This window comes from Mya arenaria, chromosome 14 (assembly GCF_026914265.1).
Source record: "Mya arenaria isolate MELC-2E11 chromosome 14, ASM2691426v1".
Classification (NCBI taxonomy): Eukaryota; Metazoa; Mollusca; class Bivalvia; order Myida; family Myidae; genus Mya; species Mya arenaria.
The window spans coordinates 48,990,120-49,017,916 of record NC_069135.1 but is presented as its reverse complement, the minus strand read 5'-3'; the positions used below and the strand labels follow the sequence as shown (position 1 = coordinate 49,017,916).

The window sequence follows — 27,797 nt, the reverse complement described above, 5'->3', positions numbered from 1 at the left end:
ACGCCAGTTCATCGAGATAAGTAGGTCAAGGAGATAAGTAAGTCACATTTGTATGACGCCAGTTCATCGAGATAAGTAGGTCAAGGAGATAAGTAAGTCACAGTTGCATGACGCCAGTTCATTGAGATAAGTAGGTTAAGGAGTGTGCACAGTTGTATGACGCCAGTTCATCGAGATAAGTAGGTCAAGGAGATAAGCAAGTCACATTTGTATGACGCCAGTTTATCGAGATAAGAAGGTCAAGGAGATAAGTACGTCACAGTTGTATGACGCCAGTTCATTGAGATAAGTAGGTTAAGGATTGTGCACAGTTGTATGACGCCAGTTTAGTGAGGACAGAAAGCTAAGGATTGTGCTATGTTCTATGACTTCAGTTCATCGTGATAAGCAAGTTCAGGATTGTGCAAAGTTGTATGAAGCCAGTTTATCGAGTTGGATAAGTCAAGGACTGTGAACAGTTGTATGACGCCAGTTTATCGAGTTGGATAAGTCAAGGACTGTGAACAGTTGTATGACGCAAGTTTATCGAGTTGGGTAAGTCAAGGATTGTGCAAAGTTGTATGAAGCCAGTTTATCGAGTTGGATAAGTCAAGGACTGTGGACAGTTGTATGACGCCAGTTTATCGAGTTGGATAAGTCAAGGACTGTGGACAGTTGTATGACGCAAGTCTATCGAGTTGGATAAGTCAAGGACTGTTGACAGTTGTATGACGCCAGTTTATCGAGTTGTATGACGCCAGTTTATCGAGTTGGGTAAGTCAAGGACTGTGGAAAGTTGTATGTGGTCAGTTTATCGAGTTGGATAAGGGTTGTGTGTACAGTTTTGTAACTCGATTTTAATATAGAGATCGGGAAAAATGGCTGAATAGACCTTACCAAGGCAGTTCTCCCAGTTTTTATCATTGACGATTTTTTTTATAGTATGTATTTCTTGTTGTCTTTTAGCGGTGTTCCTTTATTGGTACGTTTGGCCTTGATCACTGTGCCTTTAACCAAGTTCATGGTTAAATTTTAGGATAACTGTAGAATTTGTCATCTTATCACGGTGATACATTGATTTCCACTTATCTAGATGCATAAACTTTGCATGTTTAAACTTGAAATATATAAACCTTGACAGTTTGAATGTACATGTGTATTTTAGTCCTGGAAATCTTCTTTGTGGTAATTCCGTAAATAGTTGACTGCTGGATCGATTGAATTCTAAATATAGTATGGTTGACATTTTGAACAAAACTAGACGTTTCAGATATGCTGCATATATTTGGTTTACAGTGTGAATAACGGAAGAAAACTTGAGCGCATATCAATGTTTCATGCTTCTGTGAATCTGTTTCTATATTTCCGATTTTGAACAAAATATGAACACAACAAAACAGAATAGGCGTTTATTCAGACTAATACAAACGCGCAACGTCTAAATAGAAAATACATATTAAACCACTTTGAATGAAACGTCCAGTATATGTCCATTGTTAATGTAAATTGTAAAATAAAAACTCTATGTTCTATCTACGCGTCTAGAAAAAACTGCATCGTCGGAACTCACGTTACACAAGCCGTTAACTGAATAAGCTTCTAGGAACAATGCATCGTCGGAACGCATGATACACAAGTTATGAACCGACTTAGCTTATTGGAAGACTTCATTGTCGGAACTCAAGGTCCTCTATCCGCGCACGGAGTCAGCTTCTATGAAGAATACATCGTTGGAACTCACGGTACACACGTCGAGAACTGACTAAGCTTATAGCTTTTAGACTTCATCATCGTTCTCAGTCCGCGAACGGAGTACGGTTCTAGAAAGAATGCGTCGTCAGCAATCCGTGAGCAGACTAATAGCTTCTTGGTGATACAGAAAGCAATCAATTAACGGGGATCCAACGATGTCAAAACTGCGACGGTTTATGATTATATTTCTAACGGTTAAGAAATAGCTGGCGATCTACATAAATGTCTTGTAAACATGAAGTGTCATTCTGTGACTGAATTACTCTGCGTTACGGATATCAATACTAAACCTCTTGTTTTGATGGGGTGGAGCTTGCTTAGATACCGTTTTAGTGTATGAAAATACATCAAGTGGCTTGGTTATTTGTGCAAGGTTAGCGGGCAAAGACCGTCCTTCACGCACAGTCACCGTCCTTGCTTCGCCGTCCCTTTTCTTCACGACCTTTGCTTTCATTCGCCGCCCAACCAATTTCGCCCATCCTGCATAAACTGGATCCTTCGATAAACAATCTTTTGGATCAGACTTTCCCTTAGGTACCTTGCAAGTAACATTTTCAAGGTTTAATGGTTTGTAAATAGGTCTAACAAAGCGAACGACCTTTTGGGCTTTTGACCATTTATCAGCGATCGTTTCGTCCGTATCTTTCTCAACGGACGCCTTACCAGTGGTTTTCAAAATACTGTCCCATTTATCGTTTGCACTAGATTTTCTCCTTATTTTTTGGTCGTCACTGTCTTCTTCGAAATCGTCGCTGTAAGTTCCATTTTGACCGACACTTGCGTTGCTCCCATCTGAAATCTTCTTCTGAGGTAACGGCTTTGGGCTGTTTGGTTTTGAAGCCACATCACCACTCAATGGTATTTCTGAAACATCCGATACACCGGAATTGTTTCGACTACGGCTGTGCACAGTCAGAGCCTGAGTTTTATCTTTGGGATCTATAATTCCAACCCTTCTCTTTCGCGCAGAACCAGCGTCTCTTTCAGTTTCTGCAAATACACTGTCATTCTCACTCTCCGTTTCACAAGGAAGTTTGGGGTCTTGGTCAACATTCATTTCCCAGATAGTTGTTGTGCTAAATCGTGACCTGCTGGTTTTTCTTTTCAATATTGGTCGTTTAAATGTGCTTTTCCTCGCTTCTCGTGGCTCAATTTCTACCACGCTTTTTCTTTGTTCTATAGCTCTCCGAAGAACATCATCATTAACGTGAAGCTTTTCGCCGGTGCTTGTGTTGTACAAATATTTTCCACCAGCTGAAAGAAAGAGGCAATCAATGATATGTGAACATGATAAAATGAAAAACAAATAAATATTTAATTTAATTGTTCCATTGTTTGTAATATGTTAAATATGGTGTCTAACGCGTAATCAAGAGTGGTGAAATGAAACGGAAATGAATGCATTACTTTTTGTATCTTTTCCAACACCGTCATACTCTTTCCCACCGATAATGATCTGCCCATTGACGTGTTTAGGAAGAGCGTTATTACAAGCATACGGTTGTCCAGTGATGGAATGCTTTTCCGCCTCCGAGGCAATCTCATCTCCAGTTTCCGTAGGGTCCAGTTCAATGCTTGAAAGGCTTTCTGTGTCTGGTAGTGGTGATTTGAAGTGATTGGATATTGGCGTGGGGGCGCTTAGCTATTAAATAGAAACGATGTAAAATATTAATTGCTTGCAAGGATAATAACATAATACATTATCGTATTTACTTACTGTTTTGCTCCTGCAGAATCAGGCGTTTGTACTTTCGTTTACTTTTGGCAAATATTGTGAACACTATTTTTTCATATGTCCCTGTTTTTTCCCAAACTCAAATATTACTCATTTACTGAAACTTAAACACCATGAATCTTTGTCATAGAAGTATACCTTCTTCAATATATTTCCCCGCCATAATTTATGAAACTTTTATCATATGCATACTCTTCTCAATCCATACCATTACCTATGCATTGAGTTATAATTCAGTTGTACTGTACGCAAATAATGTATAACGTTTGAGTACCGGTGTTTTAGGTTTCATTTTCGGGTTGAGTTAAAGAGAATAATAATGCGAAAAAAAACTTTTCTTATGGTCGTCTGAAGCTGTTATTAAAATTTGTATTTTTGAAAACTGTAACTTATTTTTTTTTATCAAAAGTAAACTTTGCTAGGCTTGGATTATGCAAGTCAAAATTTACGAAAATACAAACAACATTTATGTTTTAAAGGGACTCGCTCAATTTTATTTCCCGGTCATGCATCTGAAAACACCTCGTTTATAATTATTTGAATCTTTGATACCGAAATTGCATAAAACAAAAACAGCATAAAGATATGGTTGTAGAGGGGAGCGAACCTATGCCGGTACAGTTAAGAAAAAAATGACGCCTTCGCCACTCGGCATACAGAATACATTGGAAACATCACGTGATGACATCCATCAACCAATCGATTACGCTATAATAATTTGCTGAAATGCGTTACTAGCTAAAGCCAATATTTAAGCGAATATCAACATTTGTTGAAGGGTTCCAGGCATTAATATCTTAGTTTTGACACTCCTTGTGATTTGCAACACTTTATCTCGTAATAAATCAATCTTTTTCGTAAAAAGTGCATTAAAAAACATAAGCGACTCCCTTAAATAACAAATTAATTACTTATTGTCAAATGTCCCAATAAAATGATCCTTAAAGTTTTTAGGTATTTGTTCACTTCATCTGGAAGAAATCTTGATTTATATTTTTACTGTTCAAATTGGAGGCTCAATTTCAATTGGGATTCCTATTAACAATAAACCTTCGTATAAATTCGTCAAACCTTTGCATGTAACTTAACAATGTTCGCCATGTGGAGTAAGAGAGCAGGATTGACACATGTCCGGCAACTTTGATTAAATATGAATGAAAAGCAAACACATAACTCACCAAAAACATTGGTTCCACAGTACACATTAAAAGACAACAGAGACCATTACATGTAAATAAGGCACTGCTTTATAAAACACTCGACAGTATAACGCTTAACAGAATTATGTCCGATAAATAACAAGTCTGTTCAGCAAAAACATTTATAAAATTAATTTACGTCCACGTGCATATGGATGTCCGTTTTTTTACATAATTATTTCCATTGGTTTAACGATTTAGAGTCACTGGCACCGGATTTTTAAACTCAATCATTTTTTAAAAAAATCAAAAAAAATCTTATAATTCCTTACTAAAAATTATATATATTATATTATACAGTACAAAAAGCATATTTCTAAAAAAATATTTTTCAATATTTTTTCACATATTCGGTATTATAATTTTTAGTAAGGAATTATAAGATTTTATTTTGATTTTTTTAAAAAATGATTAAGTTTGAAAATCCGGTGCCAGTGTTTAGAGTATATGTTTAAAATCAGCGGGCACGACGTCATTCAAAACATTTAAAAGTACAGCAATCCGCTATACCTTCTTGTTCGGAATCACGCAAGAGGAATGGCTAACTCTTAAAGGCTCCGACTGTGTTGAGATCGTTCGAGCATGCTGCTTGTGTTTCAAATTGATCTTCTTTGCCTTCGCTTTATTAGACCGAAATTTGTCTTCAGCATCTTCGTTCGAAATCTTTCGTATCGGGTTAAGCTCATCTATGTGTGAAACGTTTATATCTGGCACTGTTTTCATCTTATTCAAAGCAAACGTCGCCTTGGCCATTCTGTTATCTTCATCTGGATATTAGAATGGAATGATAATTCAATTAGTGTCCATTACCATGGCTCTTTTAGTTGTCAAAAGCACGAACATCAATGCCATTGAAATTATAATTTAATTAAAGTAAAAACGCATATGCCAAAGCTATGCTTAAACATTTTCCTAACTGAGCATGTAATGGCATTCTGAATGCATAATATTGGTCATACATAATAACTATTTTTTATATCTTGTTACAGACTAGGTGGGCGAGGGTGTATGATTTAGTTGAACACGAAAGAGTGTGACTTAATCGAACATTGTTTTTATCCTATTTTTTTCTTACAAGGGAGGGAAAACAACCCTACCTGATTTTTTGGACTTGAGTGTTTGTTCAATAAGTTTGTTCCTATCCTTCTCGCTCATATTGCTAAGTATCTTTAGTGCATTCATAAGTGGCAGCAGATCCGCAGCAGACGACTGTAATGCAAGTATTTTCATTTTATCACTTTAAATAAGAAATTACACGATGGTTAAAACAATTCACTTATACAACACTGGCTGTTTTTGTAGTTGTATATCCATATAATATGTTAAAGAACTTACAGATCTTCTGAAATTGTTGTACTTTGGATCGATTTGGGGAGAATTTGGTGCTGCGAAAATAAAATATAAATATGATTTCAAGAGTTGATGTTTTGTCTTCTTTCAGTTATTATACGACATTCTAACATTCGGGAATAAGAAACACACATATATACATGATTTGTAAATAAGAAACAGCTGATTAGGTACTTACGAACTTGCAACGTAGAACTTGGTTCAAGAACAGATGTTTTTCTGCAAAAAATAATATTTAGATCAATGTTAATTTATACTAGTTTTTGATGCACATTGTAAGAGTTGTTAAAACCTAGACATGATTGTCTTGACTTTGTTTAACACAAGATATGAAAGTCGTTAATTGCTTTAATAGTTATCTTTTTCTTATACCTTGAATGTTTCTTGGTCTTGATATCATGGATTACAATAACCATCAAAATAGCGAACACAATGAACGCCAGGCCGATTCCTAGGACCATCTTCCCCGCATCTGTCTGAGGCCAGGTTTTGGCCAAAGAATCGTTCTCCCTGTATGGTTCTACTTTACTAACAGGAAACGTATCAAAATCTTCCGTTGTCAGTTCATGGGATAACTCCCCTCCCGAATCTGTCAGTTCATGCATTAGTTCTTCCTGAAGTACGAAATGTTTCGTAGTTTCTATTCCGCCTAAAGAATTCGTTCTTTTATCCCTTAGAACGTAAATGTAGGATTTAGATCTGAAAGAACATAATAGTAAAATACTGAAATGGGGGAAGGTGAAGATGTGTTCTATACAATGAAACTACGATGACAAATCCACTAGAGTAAAACTCTGCCATTACCCTGTTCAAAGGCAGAAGACTTAAGGCCTAGCAAATACTCCAGGGCCTTTCATAACTTAAGTCAAATCAATAGAACGTAGACTAGACCTTCAAAGCGATGCTACTTAGATAAACCCACGAAGGCAATGGTACGTCTACTAGCCAATGAAAGCAATGGTTCTTTATTTTCATTGATTTGATTTAAAATAATACTTTTATGTTAAACACACTTATACTTTTCTTTAAATTTGACAAAGATTTTTTTAGGAAATTGACTTAAGAAATGAATTAAGATGTTTTATTAATACCGCCTCTGCACTCAACCACCGAGAGACACGCAACGGCGCAAAATACATCTGTATTTATATATCGTTATCATTCACTTAGTTTGTAATAAAAAAAACACTAAGAGTGTATGAGAATGGTTTGGTTTAATCAACGCATGTATGGAAGTAAAACCAATAACGATACATACCCCGTTGTCAATAGTTTCCTTCTAATCAGGTTTTCACTATCTTCGATTTTCCAAAGCTTTGGAACATATTGAGGAAATATTTTCTGTAATTTATTTAATAGAAGATCCCTGAAATAAAAATTATTGAGCTAATTATCTATCATAAAGAGTTACTCTTTAATAGCATACAGACAAAGTATGAAAACAGTAGAATCGGATTGATCGAGACTGCTCTTGAGCGCAAGGTTAGGTGCAACAATGTCAACGCCCAAGAAATCTAAGAGAAAAAAGGGTTGTTGTTTTTTTATTTCAGTTGATTCATGAGTATCCTAATGGCATGTTAATAAATTCAAAATAAATCTGACACAACTATGTTATACCTGTTCATTTCTAATACATCACCGCCAACCGAATGCGTAATTATCACAACGTGTTGATTTGGATTGAATACATCTATCCTCACTAATGCAATACTTCCTTTGGGATTATCTCCAGACATTCTTGTTGCTGCAACCCACATGAGAAAGTGCATTCCCTCCTTTAGTTCTACAAACTTGGTAAGCTTGATACAACCTGTGTCTCTGTTAATGTCAAATAGTCCGTCTTGGTCATCTGTTATGTATCTAACATTCTTTGTATCACCAACGATTTGGAACATCTTAGGCTTCAAGCATCCCAAAGTATATCCAATGTAAGCGAACACAGGTATCTCAAAGTTTATTATATAAGATTCCTTTACAGTTCCTGGCCCACTACTAATAACCACATCAACAACAGTCACCTGTACATTTGTTGTTCCCGTTTTGGGGAATATACCACTATCCGCTGCAGCTATAGAAAAGTTTAAGAAATCTATTGATTCGTATGACAATGTAGACTGCACTATTAATGAACCGTTTTCTCCAATAGAAAAAAAGGTTTGAGCACCATATTCTTCCGAGTCGACGATTCCATAGGTAAGAGCTGCGTTTTTTCCAGAGTCATTGTCTACAGCACGGAATGATGCTACTGTGAAACCGATAGGTGTATGTTCCAGAACTTGTATTTGAACTAAGGGATTTTCAAAATATGGCGGGTTGTCATTTTCATCCGTTATTTTAATGTGAACATTGATGTCCTTTTGAATAATTGGATTTGCAGTTAAAACAGCTCTTATAATCAGAAAATAATCCGAGTACTCCTCGCGATCTAACAAAGCGCTAACAAAAACATTACCGTCTTGCTCACTGACTCTGAAGCTTTCTTTGTAGTTACCACCCATAATGGAGTAATGAGACGTTCCTGGCAAAGAAATTTCCCCGACAAACGTGTTCAAATTGGTGTATTCGGACACCTCGAATTCAAAATCCGTTCTTTCGGGGATTAGTGGAGGCTTTATTTCGATAAATATGTCAACTGCACTGGATAGTCTTGGAAATCCTCTATCTCGAGCCTCTACCTTTAATTGGACGGTGTTTTCAAAAAGTGATAGATCTGAAAAAGTGTATATACGGCCATGGTTCGGATCTATTTGAAATATTCCTGGCGGACCATCAACTATTTGGTAATCGATTAAAGCATTTTTATTCGCATCCGTGTCCTGCGCAGAGACTGATAATACGTACGTTTCTAGCTGGGCGTAACGGTTAACTGATGCTGAGTATTCTTTCTGTGAAAATATAGGTTTATTGTCATTGACATCAGAAATGACGACATCCAATGTTGTAGATCCTGTAAGGGATGGTATAGCTTTATCTTCACCGTTTATAACAAATGTATATGTATCAACAGTTTCCCTATCTAATTCTTTTGATAGTTTAACTTCTCCTGTGTCTGAATCAACCGCGAATGTACCTTGTTCGTTACCAGAGACAACTTTATAGATAATATCACTATTTATTCCAAAATCATCGTCATAGGCATTGACTCTGTGGAAAATTCTTCCGATTTCAAAATTTTCTTTCACGTGTAAAGTTGTTCTTTCCTTGTTGAAATTCGGTGCATTATCATTTATGTCAATTATAGCAATTTGAACTCGTGTAGTTCCTGTTCTCGCAGGAGACCCGTGATCAGTTACAACAGCTTTAAATACGTAGCTTGTTGACTCGCTGTAGCTTAAAACCCTTTTAACACTCAAGGTTCCTGTGAAAGGATCAATCTTGAAGAAGGTCGCATCCTCACTTTGTTCGAGAGTATATGCCAAGTATGCGTTATTGTCTCTGTCTTTATCTGTTGCTGATAAAGCGATAATCTGAAAACCTATTGGCGTCTTTTCTTTAAGAGTAAGCTCATAATTATCCTTTTCAAAAACCGGAGAGTGGTCGTTCACATCTTCAATATCTATTTTCAGGGTTTGTTTGTCTTTTAGTGATGGATCGTATATGTTTCGAGCTTCAATCTGAAGAGTATAAGATATCTTAGAGAAAATCTCGTGAAATCTCTGCGCGATTGTTATTTCACCGTGTTCTCTTTGAATCGTGAAATGTTCATCTGTATTTCCATCAACAATGAAATACACTATGTCTTTTCCTTGGCCTTCAATTGCACCATGCAGAGTAGCATCAGCATCAAATATTGATCGCCCAGAATGAACATTTTCTGGGATATGTATCACTTCCAAATCCGTTGCAAATTTAGGGAGTTTGTGTTCCGGTACAATCTGAACTATAACAGAAGCTCTAGATGAGAGTGCTGGAACACCCTTGTCTTTTGCTTCGAGTTCAAGCAAGTATTCATTTATCACCATACCGCTTAGCTTACCAACCGTATACAGAGAAATAAGACTTCCATTTACTTTTCTCAGCTGAAATACACCACCAATATTTCCTTTCATAATCCTAGTTTCTATCAGGGCGTTATCGCCGGTGTCTTCATCTGTCACGACCAAATTTCCAACCCATGTGCCCTCTCTTGCATTTTCATCGGCTTCAAATTTGTACACATTCGCTAAAAACATCGGTTCATTGTCATTAATATCCTCGACTGTTACTGTGACCGTCCCTGAAACAACTTGCTCCTGGCTTTCTGCCTTTACAACAATTTCATGAACGTCCTGGGATTCACGATCAAGAAAAGAGGCCAGAAATATATCTCCAGATTCAGTATCGATTACAAAGTGGTTATTCGCTTGATCGTTAATGATGGTATACTTTACATAAGTAAGGGCATCTAAATCTCTTGCTTGCATTGCGAATATTTTTACACCTATAGGTGTGTTTTCCTTTAAGTTTATTTCCAAATTTGATCCAATGTTTATAAACTCAGGGGCATACTCGTCTTTATCAATAACTGTTATCAAAACTGTCGTTGTACCCGTATGACGAACAGTTTTGCCATTGTCGGTTGCAGTAATTACTAAGGTGAAAAATTCGTCAATTTCTCGGTCGATAGCAGATCTTGTTAATATTTGTCCGCGTTCATCAATCCTGAAAACATTTTCTCCATTGCCAGGCCGTATTGCGTAAGTTATTTTTGAATTTTCATTCTCGTCTAGATCATTAGCTGTGACTGTTAGGAGACTTTTGTTTGGCTCAATATTTTCCACAATAGATACATTGTGAAACGTTCTTTCAAAACTCGGAACATTATCATTCACATCTTGAACATAAACGTGCAAAAGAGCGTGGTCAACAATGCCGCTTATTTCCTCTGTCACTCTAACAACAACTTCATAACTGCTGATTTTCTCTCTGTCAAGACTTTTCCATAAATACAATTGGCCTGATATTGGATCCATCTTAAACATTTGCTTAAGTATGTCAGAATCAAACCCATTTGGTGACACTTTCGCAATGGCATAGTTAATTAACTGTGACACGCTAGTGGCTTTTGTAATGAAAACTGGTGTTCCTATTGTTGCATTCTCAAGTATTGTAATCTGTCCTGGCAAATTCGTTATGATTGGCGTTCCTCCTACTTTAATAGAAACTTGTACGTCAGTTTCGAGAGCAGGTCCACCATTATCTACGATCCTTATATCAAGAAGATATTCCGCTGATGTAGGTTTCCGAGTGACAACAAGTTTTCCATCAGAGGACATAGAAAAATCGTTGTTGGTGTTGCCTGAAGTGATATAGTAATACAACTTCCCATAAGCTTGGGAATCAGCGTCCGAACAATTTAAAGCAAGGACAATGTCTCCACTTTGCAAAGGTGGTGATAAAGTTGTAGCGTAAAAGTTTTTCTCGCAAACTGGCCAATGATCATTTCTATCTTGAACAGCTATGTTGACAACGAGAGAGCTTGATCTTTGGTTTGTTTCTGAATTGTCAGATGCTACAAAAGAGACACTTAACTCGGGTTCATTTTCCCAATCTAACGTTGATAGAAGTCTCACTATCCCGGTCCTAGATTCAACTATGAATTTATCATTATTTGACCCAACTCGATAACTCAGGTCACCATCTACTCCGAGGTCGTCATCAGTTGCTTCCACTTTGAAAACCGATTCTCCTACAAAACGCAATCAAATAGAAAAGGATTAATTCACATGTTAGTTTGTAATGGCAAAAATATGTTAAAGGCCGTAACTTATGTCGTAATTATGGATTATGTAAATAAATTACGTGAGCAACGGTATAATAGGGCTTTGGAATTTTATTCATTGCTTTTTTAATGTTCAGTAAGGTGTGGTATAAGAAATTTTCAGCGCGGAAAGGTAATTTGAATTTTAGCGTGTAGAATAATACAATGACAAATACAGGAACAAGCCCAGAAGTCGAAAATTCAAAAATAAACAAGACATGGGCACATGCAACAATAAACTATAGACACAAACATATTAAAGCTGCACTCTCACAGATTGAACAACTGTTTTGACAACTATTTTATTTTTCGTCTTAGAACGAGCCAATTTTGCAAAAATGCATGGAAACCAGTAATATAAGACTGATGACAAAAATCAGATCACAGGTTTTCATATTTATGATATTTTATTAGGTTAAGTGCATTTTTCTTAACGCGTTAGTAACGCCTTTAGCCATAAATCATTGATGTTCGAACATAAATATGAAAAACTGCGTTCTGATCTTTGGTCAGCAGTCTTATATCACTGGTTTTCAAATATTTGCGCAAACAAGACAAACAATAAATTTAAAAAGTTGTCAAAACAGTGAATCTGTGAGAGTGCAGCTTTAACATCCCATACACAAACACAAACACCACAAACAAACCATGTCCTCGTCAAAATTGCGTTACCATTCAATGATGGGATAACCGCCTTGGGGCGGTCAGTGAAAATAAGAGTTCACTGAACTTGAGTCTACTTTGGGCATAAAATAGTTAGCGTTACCATAACCTCAAACCGGTTCCATAAGATGTCAATAATTACTAAATTAAAACAAATAAGCCTCATCCGAGCATGCATCAACTTGAAAACAATGAAGAATAACGAAAAAACAACAAAACATATGAAGGGATAAATAAATTTCAAGTTGTTTTCCCTTTATCCATACGAGTTCGACCCGGTCTGTGACTTAGAACCTTGACCTTGAACAATACATAAATGAATTCAAGTACTCAAAACCGGATACCTGAAAACGAACGAATCAAGCCGGAGAGCAACAGAGCTAGCTCTTAAGAGGTACGATAGTCGTTCAAAGCCAACTATCAGACGTAGCTCACCCTAACAAGGTTTAAAAGTATGTCTTCATTTAGTCTAATAATGGAAGTATCATTGTACAAACGAGGAGGAAAACACAATGAAAATATAATAAAATAATATATAAATGCTGTCTCTGAGATGTAAAAACGAAATGAATCAGATAATTACTAACATTATTAGAACATCGCAATCAAATTTACAATTTTAAAGCTAAATGCATCCCGCTTGTCAATAAGTTCGATGGTCAATTTGTCATCTGTTACTCCATGTTGAAGATCTAAAACCGAAGCATTTTGATCGGACGCATTTGATTTATTAAGTTTTAATTCTGAAGGGTATATTAATTTGATATTATCCGTAAATGAGGGATTATCCATACTTAAATTGTCATCAATGTACCTAAAAGTGTTGTTAAATTTCTTAGAAAGTGCAATTTCTCCAGATTTAGAGATGTCAGAAAGCGCAATATCTCTAGATTTAGAGATGTTAGAAAGCGCAATATCTCTAGATTTAGAGATTTCAGAAAGCGCAATATCTCTAGATTTAGAGATCTCAAAAAGCGCAATTTCTCTAGATTTAGAGATGTCAGAAAGCGCAATATTTCTATATTCAGAGATGTTAGAAAGCGCAATATCTCTAGATTTAGAGATGTCAGAAAGCGCAATATTTCTATATTCAGAGAGGTTAGAAAGCGCAATATCTCTAGATTTAGACAGGTTAGAAAGCGCAATATCTCTAGATTTAGAGATGTCAGAAAGCGCAATATCTCTAGATTCAGAGAGGTTAGAAAGCGCAATATCTCTAGATTTAGAGATGTCAGAAAGGGCAATATCTCTAGATTTAGAGATGTCAGAAAGCGCAATATTTCTATATTCAGAGAGGTTAGAAAGCGCAATATCTCTAGATTTAGACAGGTTAGAAAGCGCAATATCTCTAGATTTAGAGATGTCAGAAAGCGCAATATCTCTAGATTCAGAGAGGTTAGAAAGCGCAATATCTCTAGATTTAGAGATGTCAGAAAGGGCAATATCTCTAGATTTAGAGATGTCAGAAAGCGCAATATCTCAAGACGTAGAAATGTTTGAGCATGTATTCATTCTCGTAACAATAAAAAGTTCTACAAGTAAAGCCTAAAGGTACATACAGTCGAACCCCGTTCGCTCGAAATCCCAGGGACCGGCGAAAATACCTCGAGCGTCGTAAAATTCGAGCGAAGCGGGATTGTTAATCATCAGTTTAAAGAAATCGCCCCTCTACATCTAGTTCGAGCCAACGAGGAATTCGAACCAAGGGAGTTCGAGCCAACGGGGCTCGACTGTAATAAGCATCCATAGGAATATTTGCCGATACAACTAATTTCCGAATTTAATGAATGGATTATCAAGAACAAAACAAAGCACTTCCCTAACATCAGAGCATGTGCAGTTAATAAACATAGTGATATACAAGTAAGTAGTTTTATACCAATAGCCGTGTCTTCTGGAATGTTAACTGCGCCCATCTCTTTGAAAATTGGTTCAAAGTCGTTGATTGGAAGAATGGACACAATTACTGTACAAGTTGACCATCGAGATGGCCTCCCCCTGTCGGAGGCCTCCATGTAAAGAATGTGGGAAGTCTTCATTTCGTAGTCAAAGGTGCCCATTAACTGTATACGTCCAGTTTTCGAGTCCATGGCAAAAAGAGAAACTGTGTCTCCACCAGCTGGAGTACAGAATGCACACGATAAAAACATAATGGAAAAGAGATTTTTCGGGATAAATAATACAATAGGGTTATTAGTAGTGCGTTTTGACCAGGCGCAAGCCGAGTGAAATCAAAATCTGCAAAAATCCACGTGAGTCGAAAACGACATTCCGGATCAAAACGCGATCAAAACGCAATACTAATAACCCTTTTATTGTATACATTACTGTTTAGATCACTTAAAAGCCACATGTTTAATAATAAATATCATTTTAACGACGCACCGTTTTGCTTTATGACGTCATTTTAACATCGCGCAACGATGACGTGACGTCACAAGAGAAAATACGAAAATGTTTTTTAATGGTACACAAATAAATACTGTATCTTTCTACAAATACATGGGGTTACTACTTACTCCCCAATTATCGTGGAGTGCAGCACATGATAAATTATCTGCACAAGCACAAAAGGCAATTTTTTTAATATATAGCTTTAAGAAACATTTACGAGCATTCCAACAAAAGAATTATTTTTACTTTTTGATAGCATGGTTAAGCCAATTTTGTGCTCTGGATCGCAGATTTGGGGATATAAATATATTGATACCATAGAGACAGTTCAAAATAAATTCTGCAAGAGACATTTGTATGTTAAAAGAACTACAAATACATGTATACATCTGGGCGAATGTGGACGTCTTCCTCTGTGTGTTACTTATTTTGTTAACTGTATAAAATACTGGTGTAAGTTATTAACTATGTCTAATCATAGATATCCTAAACACTGTTACAAAATGTTAAAATCGTTAGATGACGCCGGGCGAAATTGTTGGGCATCCAATATTAAATCTTTGTTATTCACGTACGGTTTTGGATATTTGGATTGCTCAAGATGTAGGAAATATAGATCTATAAATTTATATATACTTTTAGACAACGGTTAATTGACTGTTTCGTCCAAAACTGGCATAATGGCATTAGTGAGTCCTCAAGGTGTCATCATTATAAACATTACAGAACATTATTAAATACAGAAATTAAGGTACCTACAACTGGAAATTCCATTAAAATATAAGATTGCGTTTGCTAGGTTTCGCTGCTCCAACCATAAACTGAATATGGAACTTGGGAAGATATATAAATACTCCACAATATGAGAGACTTTGTATTATATACTGTTTCATCGGAATCAAAATTTGACAGTTATTGATTGTGAATATCATGCATTCTTGCAATTTCCTGAATTCGATATTATTTGTAGACAATATCTTTTTAATTGGTATTCATCTGGTAATAATTTTAATGATTTCTTCTCTTTAATGTCTACCGAAAATGATAATACAATATTGAAGTTAACAATCTATGAATACCATCTGTTAGACGTGATAAATGTGTAAATCGTATGTTGCAACTACTATACTATGTTTGTTTTTTTGTACATTTTGTGTATTTTGGGCCGGTGGCCTTTATTTACTTGAATAAAATGAATTAAATTGAAGAGTGGAATACGGCCGTATTCAACTGGAGTGGAATACGGACTACCGTGTTTGCGATATGTATTGCGTGTAGATTTATGATGGGTAAATAATAAATACAAGTATGATAGCACTAATAGCAGTCTGTTTTGATTAAGACAATTTATTGCCTGTAATGGTAAGTGCGAAGAGGTCAACGCCCCTTTTTTATCTGGCCTTACCCTTAAACACCTCTAGTTACATAGCTCAACTATGAAACCAAATTGTACCAACTAATAGTGTTTTCTTCTTAATCATAAAGAACTAAACATAACCTTCTCGATATCTCACCGATAATTCTATGTGTTATTTCTCCATTTGATCCGTCATCCAGGTCAACGGCCGTGACATTGGCGATCTCACTTTTGGTGGGAAGATCCTCGGGCACATAGAATTGGAACACGTCCTGAAAACACAATATAACCGAGACATGTGCTTCTAGATCTTATACAATTTGTTACATGTATTAAATACTAATCAAAATTTTTCCCAAATGTTTATCTGACTAGATCAATCGAAACCGTTTTATGTATTATACACATATATGTACACATATACACACACGGTATATGCAGTCCAGCAAGTGCCCCATCTTGCCTTTTTGATATCCTTCTTACTGCCGTTAAGGTCTGATCATGCACTATTACTCCCAAATAAAGTTTATCACAGTTTATTTAATATTATTGTTTTAAAATTCCAAAAAGGATGAATAAATGTCGAAAACAATGGGGTTTTATGAAGGATAATGAGTTTAAGTTCAAAGAAATTGCATAAAACACGGTTTTTCTACCTTACGAGACTATCGAAGATGTCAGTAAATCGTTTAGCATTCACCAATCATTTAATATTTGTGCGTATTCATATATCATGCACAAGGTTATGCACCAGTCAATTGTAACCACGCCCCCCAGGTCCAGGGAATAGCGGGGACTTTGACTTTCGGTCCAGCAAACCCCGGCTAAAATCCCCGCCCTGCGGGAACGAACAGATGGTATAATCACCGCCAAATGCCCCCGCACCCCAGGGACCCTAGGTTAGGCCCATTCCCCGCTATATTTAAAGCGAATACAAAACCACCGCATTCACCCGGCACTGCGGGGCCACCTGAAATGTAAAAATACGACCCATTTCCCCGGCTATCCCCGGTATACCCCCGGACCTGGGGGGGGGGGGGGGGGGATTACAATTGACTGGTGCATTACAATCTTGTTATCAGTATTTAATATTTTCCATAAATGCATTATTTAGTAAAAAGTTAAAGGTTTATCAGTTAAAGTTGATGTTTGTTATACACATGTATGTATTGATTTGGAATAAGAGTGTCACTTTATGTTTAACATATATGCACAAGTTGGCCTTCCATGCCATCTAACCAATATCGTTCAATATGTTTTGACTTAGATCTACATCTTTTCAAGACAACTGATAGGCAATGATGTAGACAAATATGCGTAAAATGTTGATATTGCAAATCACATAAAATATTTCTAAATCAATTAAATGACGGAAACCTTTTCAAACGTTGGCGTGTTGTCGTTGATGTCCACGATGTTGATGATTACTTGTGTGGTGATTCTGTTGGCGGGGTTGTTATAGGAGACGGCGGATACCGGAAGTATGTGAACCGAGCCTTGTTCACGGTCCACAGACTCACGTAGGTAGATGTCACCTGAGGGAGATGGATATGAGTTTGTTTTAACCAAAAATCACTTTAAATACTAACGTTTTCATGGTTTTCACATATCCCAGAAAATGTTCTTCGAAGTGGCCTCAAATACAAAGAGAATACTTGTTAAATTGCTTTGTATGGTCGAAGCTTGTTTAACCGAGTGATCACAAAAGCAATATTATCACGATTGGCATTTTGGAAATAACATCAGTGAAAATAACATTGTATTTAGTTACCGAAATGCATTACAACAGTGCACTTATTGGTTGGCGAGCTAAAATATCGTGTTTGCCCGTGTCTCGTGTACAATATGCCATGAAACCTGGTTGTAGAGTGTTTTGCCTTTAGTCTATCCAACTCACTGTGTGAAAACCTTTCGCTAAGTAATTTTGAGAACAATAGTATCACATATTTCTCACATTAACTCAAACTGCAGATTCAAAATAATGCTCACCTGTCATAGCTTTGATCGTAAATATTCTGGTGTAGTCGTCGATGTAGTAAGTGATGACCGAGTCTTTTTCGTCACTGTCGACGTCATCAGCAGAAACGCGAACCACGTGCTTACCGATGGGCGAGTGCTCCTCCACGTCTGAAACGAATGAACCAGCAACACTTGATTTAACACTTGGTTTTAAGTTTATTTTGCCGATTATGGTGTACTTAATAGAGATATAGAATTCCAATTTAAAACACCTCCGGTCCTACCCTGTATATGGGCAGTGCATTTCAAGTCTACATTTGATATTTAGGAAGGGTTGGCTCGGGTTACCGAAACCAACACTTTAATCAAGCTTAATAAATGCTTAAATACTCAATAAATAGACAATTAGATCGAGGGAATAAATTGATTGCCATTTTGTCCTACCGACGACGTAATGCCCGTTCTCTGGCTGTGACCAAACAGGGGCATTATCATCTACCCCTTCTACGTATATGACGATGTCCACAATGGCGGACAGTCTCGGATCGCCTCGGTCCTGTACCACAACTGACACGGGCCAAATGTTTGGTTCCCGATCTACGTCGATTGGCTTTTCTAAGGCCAAGTATGGGCCCTGCATGCGGAACTTAGTGTAGTCTCCTGAAAAAATGGACCGTTACAAATGTGTTAAAAATGTATCGAAATTGTTTTACAGCCCTTGTCACGCAATGTCCAATATACCAGTAGCAGTGTGTGTATACCACGTGATAAATTACGTCATATATGCTACGTCGGAAGGCAACATTTTGCTTAAAACTCGGGTAAAATCAAAGATAACTTCTCTTTTACTACACCGTTTCAAATGAAACAAGCGGTCCATATTTCATAAAGGGGTACATCCTGACCAAGTTTAAACATAATCTGACCAATTATTACCATGATATGGTTCCTGACAATATTTTTTTAAGATTTGACCTAGTGACCTAATTTTCGATCATATGTGACCCAGTTTTAAAATATACGTCCAAGAGTTCATCAAGGAAAACATTTTGATTATGTTTCATGTATATTTTACCATGAATAATGCCTCTAGTTTGTTCCAAAGATTTTTCTAAGATTTGAGCCAGTGACCTAGTTTTTGACCCCATGTGATCCACTTTTACAAGTGGTCGAGATTTGATCAAGGGGGACATTCTGACCAAGTTTGAACATTTTCTGATCAATGCTTACGAAGATATGGTTCTGGACAGACGGACGGACGGACGGACGGACGGAAGGACGGACAACGCCAAAACAATATCCCCCTCCCGAAATCTTCGATTCGGCGGGGGATAACAAAGGAAAGTCTATGCCGCTTAACCTGTTTCCAAAAAATGTTTTGACAGTGCTTCATCAGACGGCCGTATTGTGGAAAATTTGTCGAAGTGTTTTAAGAAACCAAACCCTTAATCAAACTCGGGTAAAAGACCGAATGCGGGGCACCGTAAGCGGCGTAGACTGCACTATGTTTCATTTGAAATGGTAAAGAAATATGAAAGTTATTTTAGTTTATAGTCTTCATTCGAAGCAAAATATTGCCTTCCGACGTAGCATTTATGACGCAATTCACCACGTGGTATACACATACTGTGTTTAAAGTCTTCATTCGAAGCAAAATGTTGCCTTCCGACGTAGCATTTATGACGCAATTCACCACGTGGTATACACACACTGTGTTTAAAGTCTTCATTCGAAGCAAAATGTTGCCTTCCGACGTAGCATTTATGACGCAATTCACCACGTGGTATACACACACTGTGTTTAAAGTCTTCATTCCAAGCAAAATATTGCCTTCCGACGTAGCATTTATGACGCAATTCACCACGTGGTATACACACACTGTGTTTAAAGTCTTCATTCGAAGCAAAATGTTGCCTTCCGACGTAGCATTTATGACGCAATTTGTCACGTGGTATACACACACTGTAGGTAGTTCAGTCGTTTCCACCATTTTTGAGGGTACATGTAGGATACACGCGTATAGAGTAAACAAAATGTGTTGCTGTTGTTTGAGTTTTAAAAACTCTACATATAGTTTGTATTTAAATTGAAAACGAACATAATTTCATTTAAAAACAATATAATACAGTCAAAACTCGCTTTGTCCATGTCGTTGGGACCGCGGGAAATACTTCGAGATAACCGGAAAATTCGATGAAATCGAAACAATTATGAAAATAACCCGCACATCGCGATAACAAAGTTCGACATAGCGCGTTTCGACTGTATATAGAAAGAGATTCTAGAAATATTTTTCCGATCAGAACAGAATCTAAACCATACCTTCCATGATTGTGTACGACAGTCTTCCGTTGTTTCCGGAGTCGGCGTCATCACATTTAACGTATCTGATGACAGAACCAGCGTCCTTACGTTCATCGAACGTTTCCGTTGCGTAGGTTTCATCGCATACCTTAATTTAGACGTAAAACGGTCTAGCAAACAAGACGTACAGACATACAGATAAGTGGAGATTTAGAACATATTTTCAATTACAACAACATCGAATAAGTTTAAAACAATTATGGTGATCTCTTAGAAGCGATCGTATCTAACAAACACCTTTGAACCTTATAATTTATATTTTTGTGTTATTATTTTTTTTTTCTTTATTTCCAAACAAATGCGTTAAAGCCTTATTATTCATACTATAGATTGATAAAAAAAAATAATATTAGCGATAATTTTGCGCCTTTTTGTTGCCACGTAGCTATTATTGAGAATAATAACTTAATAACTTACACATGCATAGGCTAATGTGTGTTAATCTCTGCATATCTTATGGGTTTTATTGTTTGATCATAAGAGCCAAGTGAGTTAAACATAAAAATGTAGCATTTTTTTACATCAACTTATATTGTGTGCCTTTAACCGGTTTACGTACGCCCTACCTTACAGATGCACCAACAGGTATCAATAAATGCAAAGTTCAACATGCAAGACTTTTAAAGATGCACTCTTACTCCCAAATAAGATTTGCCAAAAACAATACTATTGTATTAATATTCCAAGAGGATGAATAAATGTCGGAAACAATGTGTTTTGTTATAAAGGATACCGAGTTTAATTTGAAAAAATATGAGCATAAAACACGGTATTTCTTATGAGATGATAGTAGACCACGGTAAATCTTTTAGCATTCACCAATCATTTAATATCTTTGAGCTTTATTCTATTAAATACATGGTTACAATCATGTTAATATCAGTTATAAATATTTTCCATAAATGCATTATTTAGTATGTAGTTAAAGATTTATCAGTCAAAATTGATGTTTGTTGTACATGTGTATGTATTTATTTTAAATAAGAGTGTCACTTTAAAAATATATTCTTCAGTAAACTGACTATACACATACCGGAGGATTATCGTTAACGTCCTTGACGTTGATATAGAGAAGTGTGGTTGATGAACGCCTGGTAGGCAGGCCGTCGTCCGTTACTTGAATTGTAACGACGTAATCCTGCTGACGTTCGTAATCCAGCCAGTCACGGAGATAAACGCGCGCCGTCCGCGGATCCATGTAAAATAGCGCATCATCACCATCTGAAACATTTGTTACGTTTGCAGATTTTAAGTTTGTCATGAATTATGCTTATCCATCTGGAAACCGAGACGGCTCATTATAAGTGGTAATGCACCAGTCAATTGTAACCACGGCCGCCCAGGTCCGGGGAATAGCAGGGACTTTGACTTTCGGTCCAGCCAAGCTCGAGTAAGACCCCAGACCTGCGGGGACGATTTGCTGGTAAAATCCCCGCCAAATGCCCCCACACCCCAAGGACCCTAGGTAAGGCCCATTCCCCGCTGAGTTTTTTGCGAAGACAAAACCACCGCATTCACCCGGCACTGCGGGGCCAACAGGAAGGTAAAAACACGGCCCATTTCCCCGGCTATCCCCGGTATACCTCCGGACCTGGGGGCCGTGGTTACAATGGACTGGTGCATAAAAACATTTGAAATACGTGTTTTTTCAGTGTTTGTGTTATATATTGTAGGGTTGTTGGTGATTATTGTTTTCATATGGTGACCTAGATAATTTCTAGAAAATAGAATGCTTATTTGTAAATTGTAAAAAAATAGCGATGATCCAAGTTAAGCAGCTTCTCAAATAGTTACCTATGATAATTGACGTCGTTACTCCGTCGGCGCCTTTATCGAAGTCGTACGGTATCGGGTTTGAGATGACGGACCCGGGGCGTTTGTCCTCGTTAACGTAGACTGTGTACGGTGAGAAAAGGAACAAGGGCGCGTAATCGTTGACCCCCGTTACCTGGATGTCTAGCACGTAAGTCGTTGACTTGTGCTCGTTCTGGTAGAATTCCGAAACTTCGATTGAAAGCTGAAATAGAAAACATTAAGCTCCATGTGCAAATTATAGATACTTGTATATAATTATTTCCGTTTCAAAATTGGTGAATTGTCGTCCGCTTGTGAGTAAGTTGTCGACTGGCGAATGAATATTGGCGGGAAGGTACGGGGTTCTCGTGTAGGGGTAGTATATAAGGTGTCGGCGGCGTGTTTGCGCCATTCGAGGTTTTGACTTTTACAACAAGAGACAATATTTTGGAGAATGTCGTAGCCCATCCCCTCGCCCCTTATATGTTTTGTTTTTTAGGTCAATTATTAGAAAAAATAGTTTAGAGTTATTTTCCTCACAGAAAGTTGAACTATAATTCAGGGAAGTAGGAACATACTATTTCTGGTCTTACGTTACCGAGTCACGTGACGTCTTTCGGGTGAACGTTTCCATGACAGTTTTCCGGATTATGACAACTACCTGGGACGGAGGCGTTGACTTCCATCCAGAATAATCTACTATACACCTACGTTGAAATTGAAATGTTCGATATTTGCTGCCAATAACAAGCCTATACTCCTATTTTTTGTTGTTTTGTATTAATCTGGCCCCAATTTCTCAAAACTTCTTAAATCCCTTATAACAGGATTAAGCTAATCTCACTATTTTTGTTTTTTCAATAATTTGCATAAAATTTACTTCTGTAAGAGTTTTTATACTTCAGTCAGGAATTATCTATATGATAATCACAATAAACCATTTTTCGCTAATCAAAATTTATTTAAGTAGGTATTTTGACTATTTGAAATTGGCTACTTAAACCTGTTAAGCTTAAGAAGTTTCGAGAAATCTGGGCCTGCAGATTAGTTCTATGTAGTCTATGGTGTCTGGTATATTTGACTATTTTGATAAGGGAATAATTGTTTTACTCACGATTTCAGCAAGTATAATTATTTATACAACTAGATGAAGCTCTTGTCCAATGCGTTATAAAAGATATTTAAAGCGTCATTATAGCGGGCTTAACTTTGACGCTTCACGACATTCAGATCTCCTCGGCCATTTTTATCGAAAACAACCTCGGATGTTTGCAGGTACATCAGTAGAAACAGTTCGTATTTTTTTAAATTATATTATTAATTAAATTTAGTGTTTAAGCCTGTATTTATTGATCTAAGTTTAAATTGATTGCCGGTGAAGTGTATTATTGCAAACATAATTAAGATTCTCAAGAGTTTTAAGTCATTAAGATTAACTGCTTAATAAATTTACTACGCGATTTACTTAATATGTGCGTGAAGTTAGCACCGCAACACCGCAGCACCGCGGTGATATCACCGCAGTCACGCTGCTAGCACCGAATCACAGGAATTTTACCAAAGCGGGACCACTGAAACCTTATACCACAGTGTTGCCTAGGCATTGCCTATGGCCCATGAACACCATCACAATTACCACCATGCTTCAATAAACATGGGACGGCCCCTGTGGTTGGTTTACACGGGGACTCTTAGATTCACTGTGTAACATATCAGCACCTTATTAATACACACATGATCGTGAATCATAATGGAGAAAACCCGTATAAAACCCTGTTCATACAGCGCTATCAGCACTTTCATTAAATTAGCGACTGTGAAATCCTCTTGACCACGCGCACATATTTACACTTTGCGCTTAAATTTGTGTTTTAGGTTAAGGGAAAGGTATGAAAAAATATTTATTTTGTGTTATAACAGAGTGTTGTTTTTTAAGAGATAAAGGCTCCAAGTCCATACCCATTCCAGTGCAAATCTATGTTAAACAGAGGCCAGGTTGTACAAAGTTCGTACTACCTGTTACAGGTGCTATGGACTGTGATAATCAGTAAATCTATTTTAGCATATTGGCTGATTAGAAATCCCTCCTATACCAGAGTGTAGTTTAGTAGGATATGGCATAGGACAGTGATCTGCTATTTAACGCAGGCTGTTGAACTTTGAACATTAAGGCGGATAATTCCAACAATTCATAGTGGTATAAGGCCATTTTTTTATTAATTGGTTAACGGATTTTTTTGGAAAAATGTTGGACGGGTGGTGCGAAAAAAAAAGAAAAGAAGGTTTTCATACTCATTCTAATTTTTTTACAATACATGTACATGTATTTTTCATAGCGTTTGTGGCGAAACCCAAAACCAAAAGATCAAAATAACAACAAACAGGAAAGATATGTTCATAGATACATATGAATGACATTTGAAATGCTTAAGTATGTTTTGATTTCTATGCAACACAATGCATATGTCTTTAATGCCTCAATATTATAATGAATATTGATATGCTCAAATGCTCACTTTGTCATACACATATGTTTGGCTTTATAGTTCAATTTTCTCTCCTACCAATTTCAAATTCAAATTAATGTAATCATTAAATAAGCATTTTATACACTTCCACCTTAAAATAATGTTTTGACATTTTTTTTCATTTTTTTTTGTCTTGGAACGAGCCAATATTTGCGAAAACCCATGGAAACCAGTTACATAAGACTACTGACAAAATATTAGATCGCAGAATTTTATATTTCTCTTCAAAAACTGATGTTTTATGGATTTTTTCTAAACCGTTAGTAACGGTTTAAGCCATAAAACATTATTTTTGGAACGGAAATATGAAAATCTACGATCTGATTTTTGTCAGCAATCATATATCATTGGTTTGCAGATATTAATGCAAAAAATTGCTTTTTCCAAGACAAAAAATAAAAAAAGTTGTAAAAATGGTATATCTGTGAGAGTGCAGCTTTAAGTCAATATTATTACAAACTTTCAGTTTTACTGTCACTTTTTTTTGATGTTTTTTGAAGCACATCCTGACTGCGAGAGTATCCTATTTTCAACACTTTTTCCACAAATCAACATTACAATGAATATGCCTGTGTCTCCTTATTGCTGGACACTACTTCTTCTCAACAGAAAAAGCACAATGTAACAAATTTCACTGACTCAATTATTTATTAAATGGAATATGGAAATGTAAATAATAAAAATGACTTTATATGCAGTAATGAATTCTTTGAAGTTAAGATATTTCTCTGCAGCTATAACAAAATTTAAGTTACCCTAGATTTTGATGACCTGAATAGTAGTCTCCATATAATTTGTTTAACAATTAAAGCCCCCCCCCCCCCCCCTGGGACAAACACAGGACAATATATTTTATCAATTACTTTGGTTTATATGTGATTTGTTACCATTGATACAGATGTATCAGCCTTGATGTCAGTTATACAAAAAATTTTTTTAGTTAAAATGCAGATGGTATGTTGAAAATGAGAATTTTTTTTTTTTTAATGATCTCAGCTCAATTGAGGCCGCTATTTTGAAAACAACTTTTAAAACTGCATCCTTATGTTGCAAAGGAACAGGCAACAGGTTTTACATCATTTCATGTGGACAAAAAAAACACAGCTGATTTACTTTTTTCAATATATAAAGAAAAAAATACCAAAAAAATGAAAAAAAAAAAATATATATTTTTTTTTTTTTTTTTTTTTTTTGGAGTTTTCGAAATAATTGGGCGGCGGATCCGTTAACCAATTCATTAAAAAAAGGCTTAATGCCTTTAAAATAGAAAGGGGAACACTGCTATGCCATGACCATGGGCAATGCCTAGGCAACACTGTGGTATAGGTTTCAGTGGTCCCCTTTCTCATTTTAAAGTATTACAGCTATAAATAGTTGTATAACTCGGGGCTTATTTTCATATATTTGCTTTGGTAAAATTCCGGCGATTCGGTGCTAGCACCGTGGCTAACTTCACGCACATGATTTATTTGCAGCGGACTTAAACATACCAATTTCTGAGTATGTAAACCGTCCATATACATCCGAGATTGTTTTCGATAAAAATGGCCCAGGAGCTCCGAATGGCTTCACGAGTACAGAAAAAAAACATGTATGCGATTCGATAACTCTTATTTAACAAAATGCGTTAGATTTGGAACACTTGTGAAAAATACAGGCTTTGTGTTTAACAAATTACAGTCGAAACCCGCTGGCTCGATATCGCAGGGACCGGCCAAAATACTTCGAGCCTCGCGCATATCGAGCCAAGCGGGAATGGTTATAAAGAGTACAAGAGAATCGGTCCTTGGAATCCATTTCGAGCCAACGAGGAATTCGAGCCAAACCATATCGAGCCAACGGGTTTCGACTGTAAAAACATATACCGGCAAACGTACGTGAAAATGGTCCGTGCGGGATTCAAAACTGATGCTCTGGAACACGTAAACTTGACCGACGTCGTTCGTTGAGTTGACCCAGAATTTCCCGTGCATGTTGCCTTGACCGATGGCGTAGTTTAGGCCCGTGGAGTCGGTGTACTGTCTCCCACACTCCAGTGTCTTCACGAGAGTCCCAACGGGGATGTTTTCCGGAATCTCGATGTAACTGTATAACTCCTTGCACACCGGTGACGCCGCTACATAATGTAAATCAGACAGTTATTGTTGTTGTTGTCGTCGTCGTCGGTGTTGTTGTTGTTGTTGTTATGTTAAAACAGTGCTGTTTTTCTTTGGAATGAGTAGTTTCTTAGTTACTTACTATTTCGCTTCAATTCTAATGTGTTTGTTGTTGTTGTTGTTGTTGTTGTTGTTGCTATGTTAAACAGTGCTGTTTTTCTTTGAAATGAGTAGTTCCTTAGTTACATACTATTTCGCTTCAATTCCAATGTGTTTGGTCATATAATATTCAGACAAAAATATTCAAGAAGACATTTATTACGACCGTGTATGCTTATTGAGTGTTCATGTTTATTAAGCATGTATGTTTGTTACGTCTTTACGTTTGTTACGTCCTTAGCATTATGTTTTACGTCTTTATGTTACGTAATTATATTTATTGATGTCTAAGACTTTATGTTTTCTACAGTACGTCTTCATGCCTGTTACGTCTTTTTATTTGTTACGTTACGTCTTTATATTTGTTACGTTACTTTTTTTGTTACGTTACGTCTTTACGTTTGTTACGTAACGTCTTTATATTTGTTAGATATTTAGATTTGTTGCGTTTTTATGTTCATTACGTTTTTATTTTTGTTACGTCTTTAAATAATGTTCAATAAGTCTTTATGTTTGTAATATCTTTTAACACATATTAAATAATCATTAAAACTTATTTTTAATTACAAATGAGACACTTACCTTTGTATGGAATCAGCATCAAGAAGAAAAACAATATATAATTCATCTTCGATTTTTTAAATAAAAAAATAGAAATCAAACATCTACTTCGTCCATCTAATTTTGTGATTGTGTTCTGTGTTCATTTTATATTAAATTTATACACA

At 36.5% G+C, this 27,797-nt stretch overlaps 1 protein-coding gene across 1 annotated transcript; it reads right to left on the bottom strand.

Annotated features, from left to right (window-relative positions):
• Positions 1-1,990: 1,990 nt before the first annotated feature.
• Positions 1,991-27,697, bottom strand: LOC128216197 (protocadherin Fat 4-like). The gene is made up of 19 exons (XM_052922769.1): positions 27,652-27,697; positions 26,692-26,930; positions 22,287-22,509; positions 21,526-21,713; positions 20,451-20,580; positions 18,573-18,788; positions 18,159-18,296; positions 17,547-17,704; positions 16,327-16,441; positions 14,298-14,528; positions 7,633-11,683; positions 7,274-7,381; positions 6,388-6,714; positions 6,194-6,234; positions 6,001-6,050; positions 5,763-5,874; positions 5,176-5,432; positions 3,139-3,373; positions 1,991-2,985 (listed from the first exon to the last, which is right to left on the bottom strand). Exons 1-19 carry the CDS (start codon positions 27,695-27,697, stop codon positions 1,991-1,993), a joined length of 7,860 nt encoding a protein of 2,619 aa, XP_052778729.1.
• Between the last annotated feature and the right edge of the window lie 100 nt (positions 27,698-27,797).